The 15,545-nt window shown below is 44.1% G+C and overlaps 1 protein-coding gene across 3 annotated transcripts in view; it reads right to left on the bottom strand.

Annotated features, from left to right (window-relative positions):
* The window catches only part of EYA2 (EYA transcriptional coactivator and phosphatase 2), an 88,427-nt gene that overhangs the window by 8,422 nt on the left and 64,460 nt on the right, over positions 1 to 15,545 (bottom strand). For all 3 annotated transcript variants that reach the window (XM_063172280.1, XM_063172279.1, XM_063172278.1), the window contains exon 10: positions 3,712 to 3,801. In XM_063172280.1, coding sequence (XP_063028350.1) covers positions 3,712 to 3,801 — 90 coding nt within the window. The remainder of the gene's footprint in view (positions 1 to 3,711; positions 3,802 to 15,545) is intronic.

The following is a 15,545-nucleotide window of genomic DNA, read 5'->3' as shown; positions in this document are numbered from 1 at the left end:
CCTTCCAGCCCTGCTCAAGGCTGCTCCTGCATCCCTGCAGGCTGCCCTGGCATCCCAGTGAGAGGGGAAGCACCACACTGAGATAGCCCAGCTGCTGAAAGGAGGAGGGTGCTGCAATGGCAGCAAGGAAACCCGGCCCAGGTTTCACATCTGCTGGTTCTTCAGCTGGGATCTCAGGTGGATGGTGTGTGACACACAGAGCCTGTACCTCACACAAGTGTGTGAGCCCTCAGCCAGCCCTTGCAGCTCTGGGCACTGAGCTGGTTTTACTCTTGGAATATCTCTGGGTGCTGCACAAGCTGCCTCCAGGTGGGAGCAGCCACATTTAGAGGAGCCTGAGCTGTTTGAAATGGCACTGCGGGCTTGGAGCAAGCCTCTGCTGCCTCCTTGTGAAATACAGAGCTCCTGAGAGCTGCTCCTGTTATCCCCCACATCCCCCTGAATATCTCATGCAGGTATAAAAACAACTTACAAAGGCCCACACAGTCTATTTGGGGGTCAGGGCTGTGCTAGAGAGTTTCAAACATCTCATGGATTCACTGATCAGTGGAGTTTGCATCCCTCATTAGGAGGGGTTAACACTCCCCAGAACACAAAACCTCCAGGGATGGCTCCCAAAGGCAGCAACCTGTAAACACAGACTAATCCCCTTGTTTGTCAGCTCCTCATCCCCCTGTCAGTCCTCCTGCTCCTAATACCTGTTTTCCAGACAGCTGGACAATAATATCCACAGAGGGGCTGGGTGGAAGGTGCTGCTCTTTAGCCAGCACTGTGCTGTGAACAAAAGGCAGATGGGAAAAAAAGCACAACCCCGGGAAGCCCAGAGTTTGTATTTTAGCTTCATTGTGACCTTTAACACTGGGTAAGTTATTTTCTCCTCCGTTTCCCTAGAAAGGGGAGCAGAGAGGGAGAATATCTGCTGTCAGGTGAATATTTGCTAATATACTCTGCAGCATGATCTTTGTGCAAACACCTTGCAGGGCTCACACTTGCACACTGCAGGGATTTCACCTGCCTATAGGACTTGCTGACGGAGAATCCCTTTCTGTAAAAAGACTGAAAGTTTTCAGTAGGAGTCTCAGACTTCTGCAGTCACCCCCTGCCCTGGGGACTAGTGATGCCAAAACCACCCCGAGTTTTGGGGTGAATCAGCTGGATCCTGGCTGTACTGCTCTGCAGCACTGACAGAGGATGGATCTGAATAGCTCCACCTGAATGGAACTGCACAGCCAAAACGCACTCAGCTAATGCATCCAGGAAACAATTACCTGAATCCCCTCTGGGCAGATCCTAAGAAAAGATAAAGCCCTGACTAACCAGAGTTTCAGAATATTTTTTTTGTTGTTGTTTTTGGTTACATTCCAGTTCAGGCTCCTCCCTCACATTTTGAAGCCAGCTTTTTGCCAGGTGACATCACATCCTCACCAGACTAAGGAGGATCACACAAATTCCACCAAGGGCTGTGCAAACCTTGCTGTACCTATGGACAAATGTTTTGTCCTCATCAGGCACTTCCTGGGAATGCTTCAGGAGGGCTTTGCACCCTGGCAGCACCTTCTCCTCTGCACAGCACTGCAAACTGCAGCCGGCAGAACAAACCATTCCCCTGTGCTAAGGCAAGGGAATTGATTTCCTTGTCCAGCCTGCCTCTCTGGAAGGGATGGGTGACAATTTCTCCCCTCTTTCCCCTTGTTCCACTGTCAGTTCTGGGCCAGCCATGCTCTGGTTATTCCAGTCTGCTGGACCCCCCAGAATGGCTGAACCTGGATTTGTGCCAGAGAAGCATTTCTGTGTTTCAGAGAATTCCTGCTGTGGTTTCAGGTGGGAAACTCTCCCCCTGCTCTCTCAGCTGTAGCACAAGAAATGGTCAGAAATGGTTTCTGCCCTGAGCAGTTCCAGCTCATTTTGTGTGGTACAGACCTGCACTGCACCACATGATGGTGCTAATGTACATGGAAATGATTGTGGGGCCACAACGGAATCTATTCCTCTGCTGGGTTTTACAAATCCTTTTTTCATTTTCAAGGATGTCATTCACTGCATTTTTTAAGCCCAGTACTCAGTGATGTATGATCCTTAAATACCACTCTGTGAATACACAAAGGTGGCTTTTATTTATCATCCTAAATGAAGGAGTAGGGTGGGTAACTGGGTGACTCTGTTGCTGCAAATTCCTCCAAACTGACATGGCTTTTTTGGAAAGTAAAATTCTGTAAGGCACATTTACTTTTCTTTAATTCTCCATCATCCATCAATTTTTCATTGAAAAAGCTCAGCTAAAACCAAACCACCAGTGCCCAGAGCTGTTACTGAGTGACAAATGTACATAATTTGACAAAGGCCAGACAATTTGCTGCTTCATTTAAAATTTTAGGGCAGTAAGTGAAAAAGGAGAAAACTTATTTTAAAACTTGCAAAAGTCTAAAAGGTAGAGGGGTTTTGTAGGGTCACAGTGCAGGACATGGAGCTTTGCTGCATCACAAATTGAGATCTGATGGGTGAAAGGTGATGGTTCTGTAGCAAATATTATCACTACTTAAATAATGCCCTGGGCTCCCAAAGAGGAGCTCTATATTTTTTATCCCTAAGAGAAAGATTTTACTTTGTACTTTCCATGCCCTCATCACAAACTCCTTCTATGAAAAAAGTTGAAAGAGGAAAAATCTGTCAGTTCAGGTGCTTGTCTTTGAAAGGAAACAACAATTCCCAGCAAGTGACACCTCAGGGCTGCAGGAGCCAGGGGCAGGAGAGGCTGTGCCTGCCCTGACAGAGGGGACCACGCTGCAACCCAGCACTGGAGGAGGAACCACAAATTCCCACTCAACTCCTCGGGCACAGAAAAAGTTCTCTCCTTTCATCTGGCACAGAAACAAATTCTTCCTTTTTCAAGTGAAGGGGGAAAAAAAGAAAAAAATAAAACCACAGAAGTCTGCCCAGGGATGCCAGGTTTTGCTTTTCCAAATGCCTCCAAGCAGGGTTTTGATTCCAGGTGCCCAGAGCTCCATCCCCACCTCATCACCCTGTGCTGATCCGTTCAACTGAGTGCTCTGGATGCAAATTCCACACATTTCCACTCCTGCTGCTCCTCAGCATCCTGCCAGCACCACCGTGCCTGCTTTTACCGCACACTCTAAAGGATTTTTGCTTTGTATGAGAGAGAGTCAGGTCTATCCATGTCACCAGCAGGAAAAATTCTTCCTCTTGGTCTGTTACATTGAAACTCCCACAGTTTCATCCTGCACATTCCTGATCCTGAGCAGAACCTCTTGCTCTGTCTGTGCAAAATCTTCCTCAAAACAGAGCAACATTTTCAAAACCTCTGCTTTGGCTCACAGCAAATTGCTGCCTGCCCCCATAGGATCTATGCCAATTTAGCTGGATAAAATTATTAAACAGCAAATTTCAGGAGAAGCAGCAGCAATATCCTCATTATTACATTTAGTAATAACTTAATAAACCTGCAAATTATTAAATTTAGTAAATTTAAGAATTTAATAAACCTGCAAAAAGTCATCATTGTTAACTGACTATTTAGAAAAAAGAAATCCTGAACAGAATGGAAGCGTCAAAGTGATGCTTCCAGTAAGCCAACTAAGGTCCACCTCTCTGGGGTCAAAAATAAAAAGTTTCTTGGCCAAACCCCCCCAACTTTGTAGACCACATGCACATGATCACAGAGAAAGATGTTAAATAAAATAAACAGCCACATACCTCCAGGTCATTGAAGAACAGATGTGTATCTGCAAGGTTGAAGATCATTTCTTCCATCATGAGACCTATCCTCACAGAGGTTGTGGTGTCCTGTCAGGGGAAAATCAGTTTTTTTCCATTCACTTTGATTTTCTTTTTTGGGGATAGATATGGGGGTGGGAGATCTTAGACCAAACCCAGGATCTACAAATTCCTATTTCTTAAGATACATTTATTAAAGTAATTTTACTTCCCAAGTGTATTTTAATATTAACATGATTTTCCCATCCTTTCTTTTGCTCTCCTAGATAAACAAATTCTGTTCTTTGAAGGATGTCTGTGACTCGCCCTGACCACTGAGAGCCCACACACTTCAGATGATACAAAGCTCCTTTAAACACCTGAAACTATGCAAGAATTGCTTCAGTAGGTTAGACAAAAAATTGATTTCCAGCAGCATCATTAGTGACTGGTTTGGGGGTATTACCCAGCAACACAACATGCAGAGGGTGATTCTTTCCTGACTTGTCCTTCAAACCAACAATTCCATCCCCACTGAAGCTGCCTACTCATTTACCAGCCTCAGCAGGGTTAAAACAGCTCCATCCTAAATAACACAGTAAAATCCTTGTCCAATACAACCACTGCTGCTCAGGGCAGCAGCCTTGCAGAGCCTCAACTGCAGCCCCAACGGCAGCAACACCAAATAACAGCATTGCTTAAGAAAACCAAATAACATAAAATTTAAAAAAAAAGAAAAGAATACAAGACACAGCCCAAATTCAGGACAGGTTCATCTGTCACTGCAGCTGGTGCTGGGAATGGCAATGCTCCCAATGCCCCTGACTGTGTTCCCAAACACCTGTGGGTCTGATTCAGCCCCTCCCAGGATCTCAAACTCCTCCTGGAAGGGAAGGACAAGGTGCAGAAGCTCTGGCTGCCTGTGGCATTTTTAAACCACGGAATGTGAAGATGCACGGTGCTGGCAGCTCTGAAATATCTCCTGCACCTGCACAAGGACATGCGAACTTTCTCACACCCAGTGACAAAACCTTTAGAGAATTCCCCTGGAGAAGGATGGTGATACCTGCAGTTCTGCTTAAGTGAGTTTGGTTAATTCACCCTAGACAATCAATGTTTTTCCCAGCTGAGGCAGCACTGAGCCTGGGCAAGGGCTGTCACTTCACTGCCCCACCAAGCAGCCAACCACCCCTTCTGCCTGCAGACAACCAGCCTTGCTCCTAAATCCACAGCAAGAGCACAGGAACATATTGATGCAAACAGTTACCAGCAGTGTCTTTTCTCATTTATCAAACAGCTCAAAAACAGAAGTAACATAATCTGTATTTAATTTGATAAACAGTCACAGCACAAAAGCATTGTGCCTGTTCAAACTGAACAGCAGCAGACAACTTGGAAAAAGCCCACATTCCCACAACAGAATTTTCTTTTTGTTGTTAATTCATCTTCAGTAGGTCAGGGATCTCATTTTGATGTGTAAATCTGCCTTGCTTTAGCATGGTGTGTGACTTCAGCACACGGAGGAAACCCACCCAGTCAAACAGAGCCTCTGCTCTAATTCTCTGCAGATTTCTGTGGCTCCTGCTGTTGCATGACAGCACAGCAACGAGGAGCTCTAACAGGGAGCACAGTGCAGGGAGGGTGAGCACATTTCCATCAACCTTTGTGGCAGACGCTGCTGACACGGGTGGTGCACTACACACCAAGCTAATTACTGCACATTCCTGGTGAAGTTCTCTTTAATTAGAGCAGAATGGCTGTGGCTGCAGCCATGTGTGACTCACCAGCCCTGTGCCCATTACAGAGAACTCTGTCACTCACATTTAAACATTCTTGTTGCTGCCCCACAAACGAGGGCACAAAGTAAAAACTCCAACAGGCCTGCCTTGAACATGCCTCTCATTTTCAGCCCCAAACCTGCTCCCCTGATGAGGCACAGGGACACAGACATAACCAGGGCATTTCACTGTGGCCCCATAGGAGCAGCACTGAATCAAATTTTACTGCCCAGGTGTAGTTACACGGGGGAACTGTTTTGAAGAAAATATGCTGCTAGGAAGAAATTATTTTGTAAAATGGTTTTTAATGAAGCAATTTATTTTTATACATTTCAAGGATCATTAGCTTTTAAAACTCTTTCAGGAAATCTCATTGGTTGCTATCTGTCATTTATCCTCTAAGTTTCATTTTGGCTTTATTGGTATTAATCACTAATGGGGAGTAGGAAACATTTCCACAGTGTATGAAGTTACCTTCTCTTTAACTAAACAATATGGAAACCAAACTGTAGATGGGGGTGGGGGAAAAAAAGAAATCTTTCTCTTGAGATACAGAACATGATGGAATGAAAACAAAACAGAAAAATGCACTTTACCACCCAGAGGGGAAGTCATTTGGGGAAATGATTTGGCACCACTGCCTCCACAGTGTGGACATTTCCTCCACAGCAAGGCACAATTCCAAGTCCTAAAGAGGCTGATAAAGTTGTAAGGCCAAGCAGCACTCCCAGAGTGACAGAGGTGTCCAGAGGCACCAGGCCAGGGTTCCTCCTGCAGTTATTTATGTGCAGTGCTGTAGCATCCACAAGCACCAGCCCCAGAGATTGTGCCCACCCTGAGAAAAGACACAGCTCCTACAGCTGTCAGTTCAAGGAGGAATAAACAGGAATATCAGGCTGCACCAAAATGAGATTGGCATATCCAAATTCTCTGTACAGTGTGTAAATAATCAGAAAGAGGATTGTGGAATTTGTGTGAAGATGCTGATGGAGGAGTGCTCTTCCTGGGCACAGAAACCCTGTGCCACCACATCTCTGTGCTGCCAGTGGTGCCCATGCAGGAGCAGTGTGGGTTCAGCAGAGCAATGGGAAGTTCCCAGGGATCCCTGCTAACATCCTGCTGTAGGAAAAGTGTGCCCAGGAGCCCTGGGGCCGAGTTCCTCACTAACACCTCCAGCCAAGGCCTCCTGATGCATGGGAAGCCCAAGGACCACGGACAGCTTGAAATCAAATCTCCTCCAGGAACCTCTTTTTGCAGTGAAAACAGATTAATCTAAAAACTCAGTCCTCAGTGCTTGTTTAGTAACTTTAGAAGAGCGAGGTCCTCCCTGTGCTAATCTCAGAGTCATGCTCTCACAAACAAGGACAGTGAGAGGCAGGGGTGCAAAACAGGCAATAAACTCCTTTTGTAAATAAAACTTACAGCAGCACAGAGTATCCCCACATGCCTCATCTCTGCCATGCTCCATTGGTGGAGTTTCCTTTGGGGTCAGAATGTAACAGCCCCACAAATTACTTTTAGTGCAAACCCCCGGTGCTCAGACCCAGCATTCCTGATCCTCCCATGGAAACCTGGGGGAGACAAGCATCAGGAGGGAAGGGATCATTCTGGATTATTCATTCCTTCTCAACACACCCTCCACTCCCACTTCCAAAGACCAGAGTCACAGTTCCAGAGCTGCCCATTTCTCCTCAGGGCACACCTTGAGAAAACCCAGAGGTAGAAAAGCCCCCAGTCCCTACTGCTGCTTCGTAAACAACAAGGGATCAAAACATACAAAGAGTAAGTCCTTTTTCAACATTTTGCTCAGAAATGTTTTCTCTAAAGAGCATCCTTGGACATGTCCCTGCTGTTTCTGATGGGCTGCTGCCACTGCTGGCAATGGCCACCCCTTGTAAGTGAGATAATTTCCACTCCCAGTGTGGCACTGCCAGCTCCACATCCTCCACATCCACTTGCTTTGGGGAACTTTGCTGCCTGTTCAGCACATATTCCTACTCGAGGAAAACATGGGCAGCAGCAGCCTGTGTGTTGTAAAGGAAGACTAAAACACCCATTCAGCAAGGACCTCATTTTCTTTCATATCCCAGTGGCACAAGCTCACACATTTGTTGCCAGTGTTGCTCTTAGTTTGTCCACTTGCATGCACTATTTCTAACTCTTGAAGTAGTTCTCTACATTTGAAATGAATTATGTTTTAAATATTACAATTTGAGTTCAGTTATGTCCTCCAAGCTACTAATACCTCACCTAAAATTAATTTCTGTTTCAGTTTTCATTTTTAACCTTTGTTTCAAGTAATAATATGACAGATGATTGCTAAAAGGACCTTGCTGAACAGCCTTCAGTTTGTCTTGAAGACAATTTCCATGAAAACCGGAGTTGAGCAAGCAAATATTTCCCTATGACAGCAGTGGGAAGGCAGATCTGCTCACACCACACCAAACTCCCACTACTCTGTATTTATCAGAGCAAAGGAAATGCAGAATGGGCATGCACACCCAAATCAGCTTTAAGTGCTGCCAGGATGTTGCAGTGTGCACTGTGCTGGTCCCCAGAGCCCCTCCAGGAGCCCTCACTGCCAGAGGTGCCAACTCTACCTCCACAGCAGCCCTGGGGCATTGAATTACACTCAAACTGCACCTCCAGCATCCTCCCAAAGGGCTCTGCATTAAAACCACCTTTAAATTATACAAACTGCATCCCCAGCACCCTCCCAAAGTCTCTGCATTAAAACCACCCTTGAATTACACAAACTGCATCCCCAGCACCATCCCAAAGGCTCTGCATTAAAACTACCCTTGAATTACACACATTGCACCCCCAGCACCACCCCAAAGGCTCTGCATTAAAACCACCTTCCCCCAGATCTCCTGGAACACTGATTTTTCACGCACTGCTTCTCCCTGCCCTGGAGTATGCCCTAGAAGCCCTGCATTTGTTAGCACCTGCAGCTGGTCCAGGCTGCATGCCCACAGCCATGGAGGGAAGAGGGAAGCAGAAAGCAGGTTTGTCTCTGGCAATCTCTCAGTGCAGGTCTCTCCAGCCCTGGCTCCACAGCCCTCTCCAGGCTCTGCCTTGCAGGTTCCCTGTTCAGACTTGCAGGCCATTAGCACAGGGGCAGAGCTGGCTCCTCTGACACTGATAACAAATCTGCTTCTTGTCTGACTCTGCTCTCCTCGGCAGCGTGACAATTACCTCGACATTGGGATTGTCAGCACAAAGTCATCCTGAGCCTGGATCCTGCATTCAGACACCATCACTCCCTCAAAAACCCCACCAAAATAAAGCCCCGGCATTTAAAACTAATCAGTCCTTTTAAATCCCTGCCAAATACCTATTTATGCCGTGAGCAAATAATTACTTTTCTACAAGGAAGAAAGTATTAATTAAGAGTGTTCAGCAGACTCCTATTCTATGGGGTTTATCTGCCACAGGTGTCAGCCAGAGGTGAGAGACGGATTAGGATACAATCAAGGGCCTTCCAAGTTAAATCTCCTCCTTGTGGTTATCTGTTAATAACAAAGTTGTCACCAAAAGAAAGAATTTAATAGTTTTAATTGAGTTTAATTACTTGGAAACACCTGGAAAATGGACCAGCTTGGTTGGTAGCATAAAAAAAATAATAATAAAAAAAATTCAAAGATAGAAATACCAGGGCCACATGTTTGAACAAAAAAAGTCTGTGAGAATAATCATCCTTTCATTGTAACATTTTATACCTTGATCAAAATTTGAGACATGAACAAGACTTTCCCAGAATAATGGGAAATTAACCATGTGCATGAGTTCTAGTTCAAGTAAATTCATGTCTTTTTCAGGAAAAAAACCACATTTCACTCTTTTACTAACTACACCTAAGTAGCTCAGCTTGCAATTTTATCTCTTTAATAACACAGGCTACAGCAGACTGAGCCACTTAGAGCTTTCCCAGTGAGAGTATTTGCGAGAAAAGTTGTTTAAAGTAAGGAAAGTAGTTGAAGACCCAAAAGCCATTTTCAGAAGTGATTTACTTAAGGGACTCCACTTCAGGCTTTTTTTGAAAAGGACCATCCCTTTTCAAACAGAACCTCTCAGTTTTTCAGGGTCCAAACTTTTCCCCACCAAAATAAAGACATTGTTTATGAAAGCATTGATACATCCAGGTTTATTGGACAACTTACTGAATTTAAATGATTAGTGTCATAAGACAGCACAGTGCGACCTTGTGGGAAGGCCACGATGGAGAGCAAATGTAGCTGAATCCCTTTTCTTCAGATACCTTTTCATATTTACCCTTCCTGTGATTTTAGGGACACTTCTAAATGTTCTTACTGTCTACTGAACAACTCCTTTTACTGTCATGTCTCTTCACATATGGTTGGAAATTATTCCAATAACCAAATGGGCACACAGGTCATTAAATCTCACATTTAGGGTCACACAGAGGGTGAAAAGTCTCTCCTCCCTGTGGAAATGAACTATGCTTGGGGACAGGCAGCAAGGACCACACTAATTTATCCAGGGTCTGAACCCATCAAGCCTGAAGTGGATTCCAGTCCTGTGGGAATACGTTCTTAAATACAGGTTAAAAGCTGGGCCATGATGCTTGAGGATAAATGGGAATTATTTTTATTTAGTAATACAAAAGGTTCATGACCAAAAAGCTACAAATAATTTCTTTTTACTCTATGTGGCATGCATTTCAGAAAAGGGAGTGGAATTTAAACCAAATTAATCTTCATTTCCTTCCCCTCAGCACAGGAAAGTCACTGTATTTCTGTATGAAAGCCCTTGATAGCCCTGTGAAAAACACAAAACTTCTGGAAAGCTTGGTGGAAACACACCATGGAGTGTAACCCTCAGCACAATGACATATTCTGCACATGCAGCTTCCTAAAAAAGCCCTGTCCCCTTGGTTTTTCAAACTTTTCCCCCTTAAAACTTCAGTCCCAATACAACCAAAGCAGGTTCCCTTTCCCTGAGCTTGCTTAATAACCCAGCATTGTTTCTGCTATTTATTTTATGTCAAAACCAATCCTTTAACAGCCCCAAATGCCACGTGTGCAGCTCGCCCAGAGCCCCTCCTGCTGCCCTAAGCTCCAGGACAAGGGGTTACATCCCCAGGAGCTCAGAGCATCTCTGTGCCCACCTCCAAAACCTGCTGGGATCTGGTTCTGCTGCCCCAGGACAAGGGGTTACACCCTCAGGAGCTCAGAGCATCTCTGTGCCCACCTCCAACCTGCTGGGATCTGCTTTTGCTGCTCCTCACCCCGATGACAAACGCAGATGTCTGCTCCCGAAACGCACGTTTGAAACAATCAAATGGCTGGAGTTATTTACTCCCTCCTCGCCAATAATGAGCTAAATAATTGATATAGCAGCATGTCTAAAGTAACAGACTTCTTTATTACCTGCAGTGATTGAATGGTTCTTTAATTTAACTTAAAAAGGCATTAAACACAAGGTTTAGCCTCCAGTGGGTAAAAAAATCTCCGACTTCCTCAGAAAATCCTTTCCAAATTGTATTCATCTTGACTTAATCCATGATCTACTGAGTGAATTAGGCTCTATTTGTTTTGAAAATCTATTTTATGGAGTTCCAAGGGCTGTGTTTTCCTTAGGAAGGGCTTATTCTGCCTTTCTGCCCAGGATGCCTGCTAGCAGCCCTCAGCAGAGGCCTCTGCAGGTTCTCAACGTCCCAAGGTGCCCCACACATATGACTAACAAAATGTAAATAAACACAGCTGAGCCAGGAAGAAATTGGAAGGTTTTCTCATTAAAGAAATAAAATAAACAGATGTCCTTAAGCACTTTGGCTCATGTTTGTCAAAGGAATGGAAAACTCTCAGATGTTTGAGCAGCAGTCATGATATAAGGCCACATCTCAAGCAAGAGGAGGGGAAAAAAGCAATGCCCTGGCACTCAGAATTAACTAATAGTTCTCAGGGGAGGCCCCTTTTGATTTGAACCTTAGCAACTTCTACAAATAGTTTTTAACAGCCGAGCAATAAAATGGGGTTTTATTCCTTCTCAGTTTGTAAAGTAGTAAAGGACAGGCTGGGCCATTAGGAGCATGAATCACCAGCAGATTTGATTAAATCCCCATGGTGTTTCAATCAGGTCCTGCCTTTAGGGTCCTGGGAGAGAACAAAGCAGGGAAAAGCACAAGCTACTTGAAACAGTGAAGCCAGGGAAGCGGGAAAAAAAGAAATTAAAAAATCAAACCTAGGGTTTTACAAGGATCTTGAGTAGAGCCAAGGAGGAACTTTTCAATGACTTTTTTTTTTTTTTAAATTGGAAATTATAATTCATTCAAAGGAAAGCTTTTCATAAGAACATGTAACAGCCAGTGAAACTTTTGAGGAATAAGGTTTTTTAGATCCACAACATCATTTCTGGTGAGAACAAGACAGTCCAGTTCACAGCCAGCGCACAGCAGCTATAACATTTGTTCCAATGCTAGAAAATCATATTTATGTCCTGTCCTCAACTGGGCCAAGCAGAAACTTTTGCTACTCTCTCCAAAAGGCCCTGCTATGATTGGTGGAGCCTCTCCTGGGTGACTGCAAGTCTCTCATCAGAGAGCCAAGCCCATGTTTGCACAGGCTGGAAAGCTGAGGGCATCTCCTGTCTGCTCAGGGCTTGAGTAAACCTCATGCTGCCACTTCTGAAACACAAAAGCATTAAAAAAACGTGGCTGTCACAGAAAACCTGCTTCAAACAAGCACCTCTGGGGCTCTCTGCAAGCCCTCACTGAGTGCACAGAGGCTGCTCCACATAAAGCAAGCACACAGGGCAGAGTCACACAGTGGAGCCGCATCCCTTCCACTGAAGCTTAACCCACACCCAGAGCTTTGCATGATTTTAAACCAGGACATAATGTGCTTTACACGTTTGCAGTGTGTTTATTTCTTAGTTTGAGCTAATACCAAATGCTGAACAATCTCAGAAATTACATGGCTCTTGCATGGAATTTTATAGATCTGAACTCCCAGGTATCAGCAGCACTGTCAAAGTGCTGATAAAGATCCAACACAATTCAAGAACTTAGACTGTCTTATGTGTACAAATCTCTAAGCCCAGATTAAAATAAAATCCTTGTCATTTGATTAAAGGATTTTGGAGTATCTTGCATATAAAAATTAATTTTAACTCCAGTTTTTACTTTAATCACAAGTCAATTGGACACTTCAATCCCAAGAAGTGGGGATGCAACACAGAACAAGAATACACATTCTTGGAACAATACAAAATACTAAGAAAAGGTACTGGCTTCACAGAGCTCCCTCAAATTAGGGAAAACAACACTCCCACTGCTCCCTTTTTTTTTTTTTTTGATACCAGTCCTTCAAAAAGCATGAGAATGAAACCACAGTATAACACTTGAACAAAAACTTCTGCATCTCTTTCAGCCTGAGAAATTTTAAGGCTTAGACAGCACAGGTTATGGAACAAGCTTGCAAGTATCCCAGCTGGGGAAAGAGGAATAGAGTCATGATTATTTTTGGCACAGGACTGCAAGCAGTCTCCTCATATTGTTTCTGAATTACTACCACCAAACGAGTCAGTCTGTGTCAAACAAGCCCCCTGACTTTTACCCAACTCCTGTGAAAGCCCAGCAGCACTGTTATGGATTTTGAGCCATTTCCCCCCACTATATTCAGTCAATGATCTGGGGACAAACCTTTGCTGACCTGGCCAAGCCTGCAGCCATCTCCTGTGGAGCAGGAGCTCCATCACACACACCAAAGGATTAAAAATGCTCCATGGACACCACAAAAAGCCACAAGGGTCTCCATCTGCTGAGGTCTGTAGGGACATGGTAAATATTCTATACCCATTCAGTGATCAGAAAGCTGCAGAACAGGTTTTATAAACCCTCCTGCACATAATACCCAGGGTTACCTGCCTCTGCAACTTCTGGGGAGTTGCCTTTTCTTGTCACCCTATGGCAAAGAAATTAAGACCAAATTTCTGATGACTCTGCAATCCATGGGCTACAGGAAAGGGTTTGGGGAGAGAGGACAAAAAGGAGCAGCCTAGGCTGGGCTATTCGTTCATGCTTCAACTTTTAGTAAATTTTGGGTTTTAACTGCTATGGGTGCTGTCGGCAAAGTATTTTCTAAACACCTGAGAGTAACTTGCAGTGCCCTGAGGGGGGCATATGTATGTTGAGAGCCACAGAGAAAACAAAGAGAATTTTCCCATGAAGTCAGGTCAGAAAATATGCATTGAAGCCTTAACCATTAATAACAAGACTTTTTGTGAGTTCTTTCCCCTCTTTTTTCCTTTTGTTTTTTTTTCCTCATTTTTTGGACAGCTGCCTGTTGCTGCCATCACCAATGAAGGGACAACAGACACAACCATTTGTGATTAAGTAGCTAAAGAACACAGGAATTTAGACCCAAATCTCTGAAGCTGTGGTTGGTGTTCCTGCTCCCATCTTTCAAGAAAAATCACCCCAGAAAGAGATGTTATTCTTCAGCTTGAACTACTTTACAGACTAATTCTTTGAGCACCTGCAGCTCCACCAATGCAACAGACAGGATAATAGTGGGAGATAAATGTTGGCCAGAGGATGGTCAGGATCACATAAACTCACACCTTTTCTGAAGAAAGACAGAGTGAACCAAGGTCTCCATGTAAGAGATTTAATTATAAGCACATGCATGTCTAATTACAGGCATGTGAATTCTTTTATGGAGAATTTTGGTTTTGATACTTAATTTACTTGGAGATTAACACTTCCTACACTACTGAAGTAAGAGATTCTGAAACTCTTAACCTCTGGCTGCTTCACTTGTACTTGATAGTTTCGAATTGTGCTACTATTTAACAGTTCCCAGGACAACCTGTCTGAGTGTGCTGTATTTCCCTCTTGGTTTAAGGTCTGTTCCAAAGCCCACCAGAGTCTCTGGTTGTCTTTGGATCAAGCCACTGGCCTATAATAGTTTTATAAGTATTATAAACCATTTCCCTTACAGGAGAGTCCTGAGGAATTAAATACTGATGAAACAAATGAAGAACTGCAAAGCAAAAAGTCCTTTAGAGAAGCTTCTCAAGGAACCTGTCACAACTCAACAGAGAAGGTGATTGATTCTTCCAAAATAATTCTCTAAATATATAATTCTCTAAATTAGAATAAGTGAAACAGCCAACAGAAGCCCCCACACAGCAGATTCCAACTCTACACCCCTAAATGTGCAGGTGAAGGCATTTGCTTCAGGGGACCTGTGCTAGGACAAAGCCAGCCCATTAAGGGAATTCTCCCCATGAATTCAGCAGCCCCTGCCCAAGGCTGAGCTCAACCACAGAGCAGGTCTGCACACCCTGAGTTTGTTTCCTGATCCTGCCTAATTCCTTCTGGTGTTTGTAGGCAGTAGGTCTGAGCCTGCACGTGCACACCTCGTTCATTATGTTCTCTGGGAAAAGTCACCACTTCAATTACCTTGTACAGCATGGCTCTGGGTAAATCCCTGCCTGGAAACACGTGCTTGGTTTTCAGAGGGTGCTGCTAGAAGTGTTAGCAGCATTCCAAGTGCTGCAGTAGACTTCCACACCACAAACACCATTTTATATCCTTTACAACTGTGCACATCTAACAGTGAACAATAAATCTATCTTACTAATTACACCTTCAGCTTGTTATAACCATCATAAAAAAGTACAGCTGGTAAAGCCATGAAATGATGTCAAATCATATTTCTGCTTTCTGGAGAGAAGCTGGGTTATTTTCCAGTCTCCTGATGAAGCTGAGTGCTCAAAGCCATGTGTGGAAACAGCTGCCAACTATGTCATCCACCTTTAATTAGGTAATGATATTGTCTTTTTTCCTACCCATTTAAAAGTGCTTGACATTCTGTAATTCAAAGTGACTTAGGTGTTTATCATAAAAAGCTGCCTTAGGAAGAAATTGAAGCACATGGTACTAAATCTGAACCAGTGTTTTCTCCTTAGCAGCCAAGTTCAGGCTGCTCAGCCACAGTTCTCTAAAAAAATGGAATTGCCTGTGTTTCAAAGAGAGTATCTAAAGTGTGGTCAGCTAAACATGTTTCTGAAGCCCCCTTAGAAATG

The sequence above is a fragment of the Melospiza melodia genome, chromosome 19 (assembly GCF_035770615.1).
Source record: "Melospiza melodia melodia isolate bMelMel2 chromosome 19, bMelMel2.pri, whole genome shotgun sequence".
Classification (NCBI taxonomy): domain Eukaryota; kingdom Metazoa; phylum Chordata; class Aves; order Passeriformes; family Passerellidae; genus Melospiza; species Melospiza melodia.
Note: the sequence above shows the minus strand (reverse complement) of the source record. Positions and strands in the feature narration are given on the sequence as shown.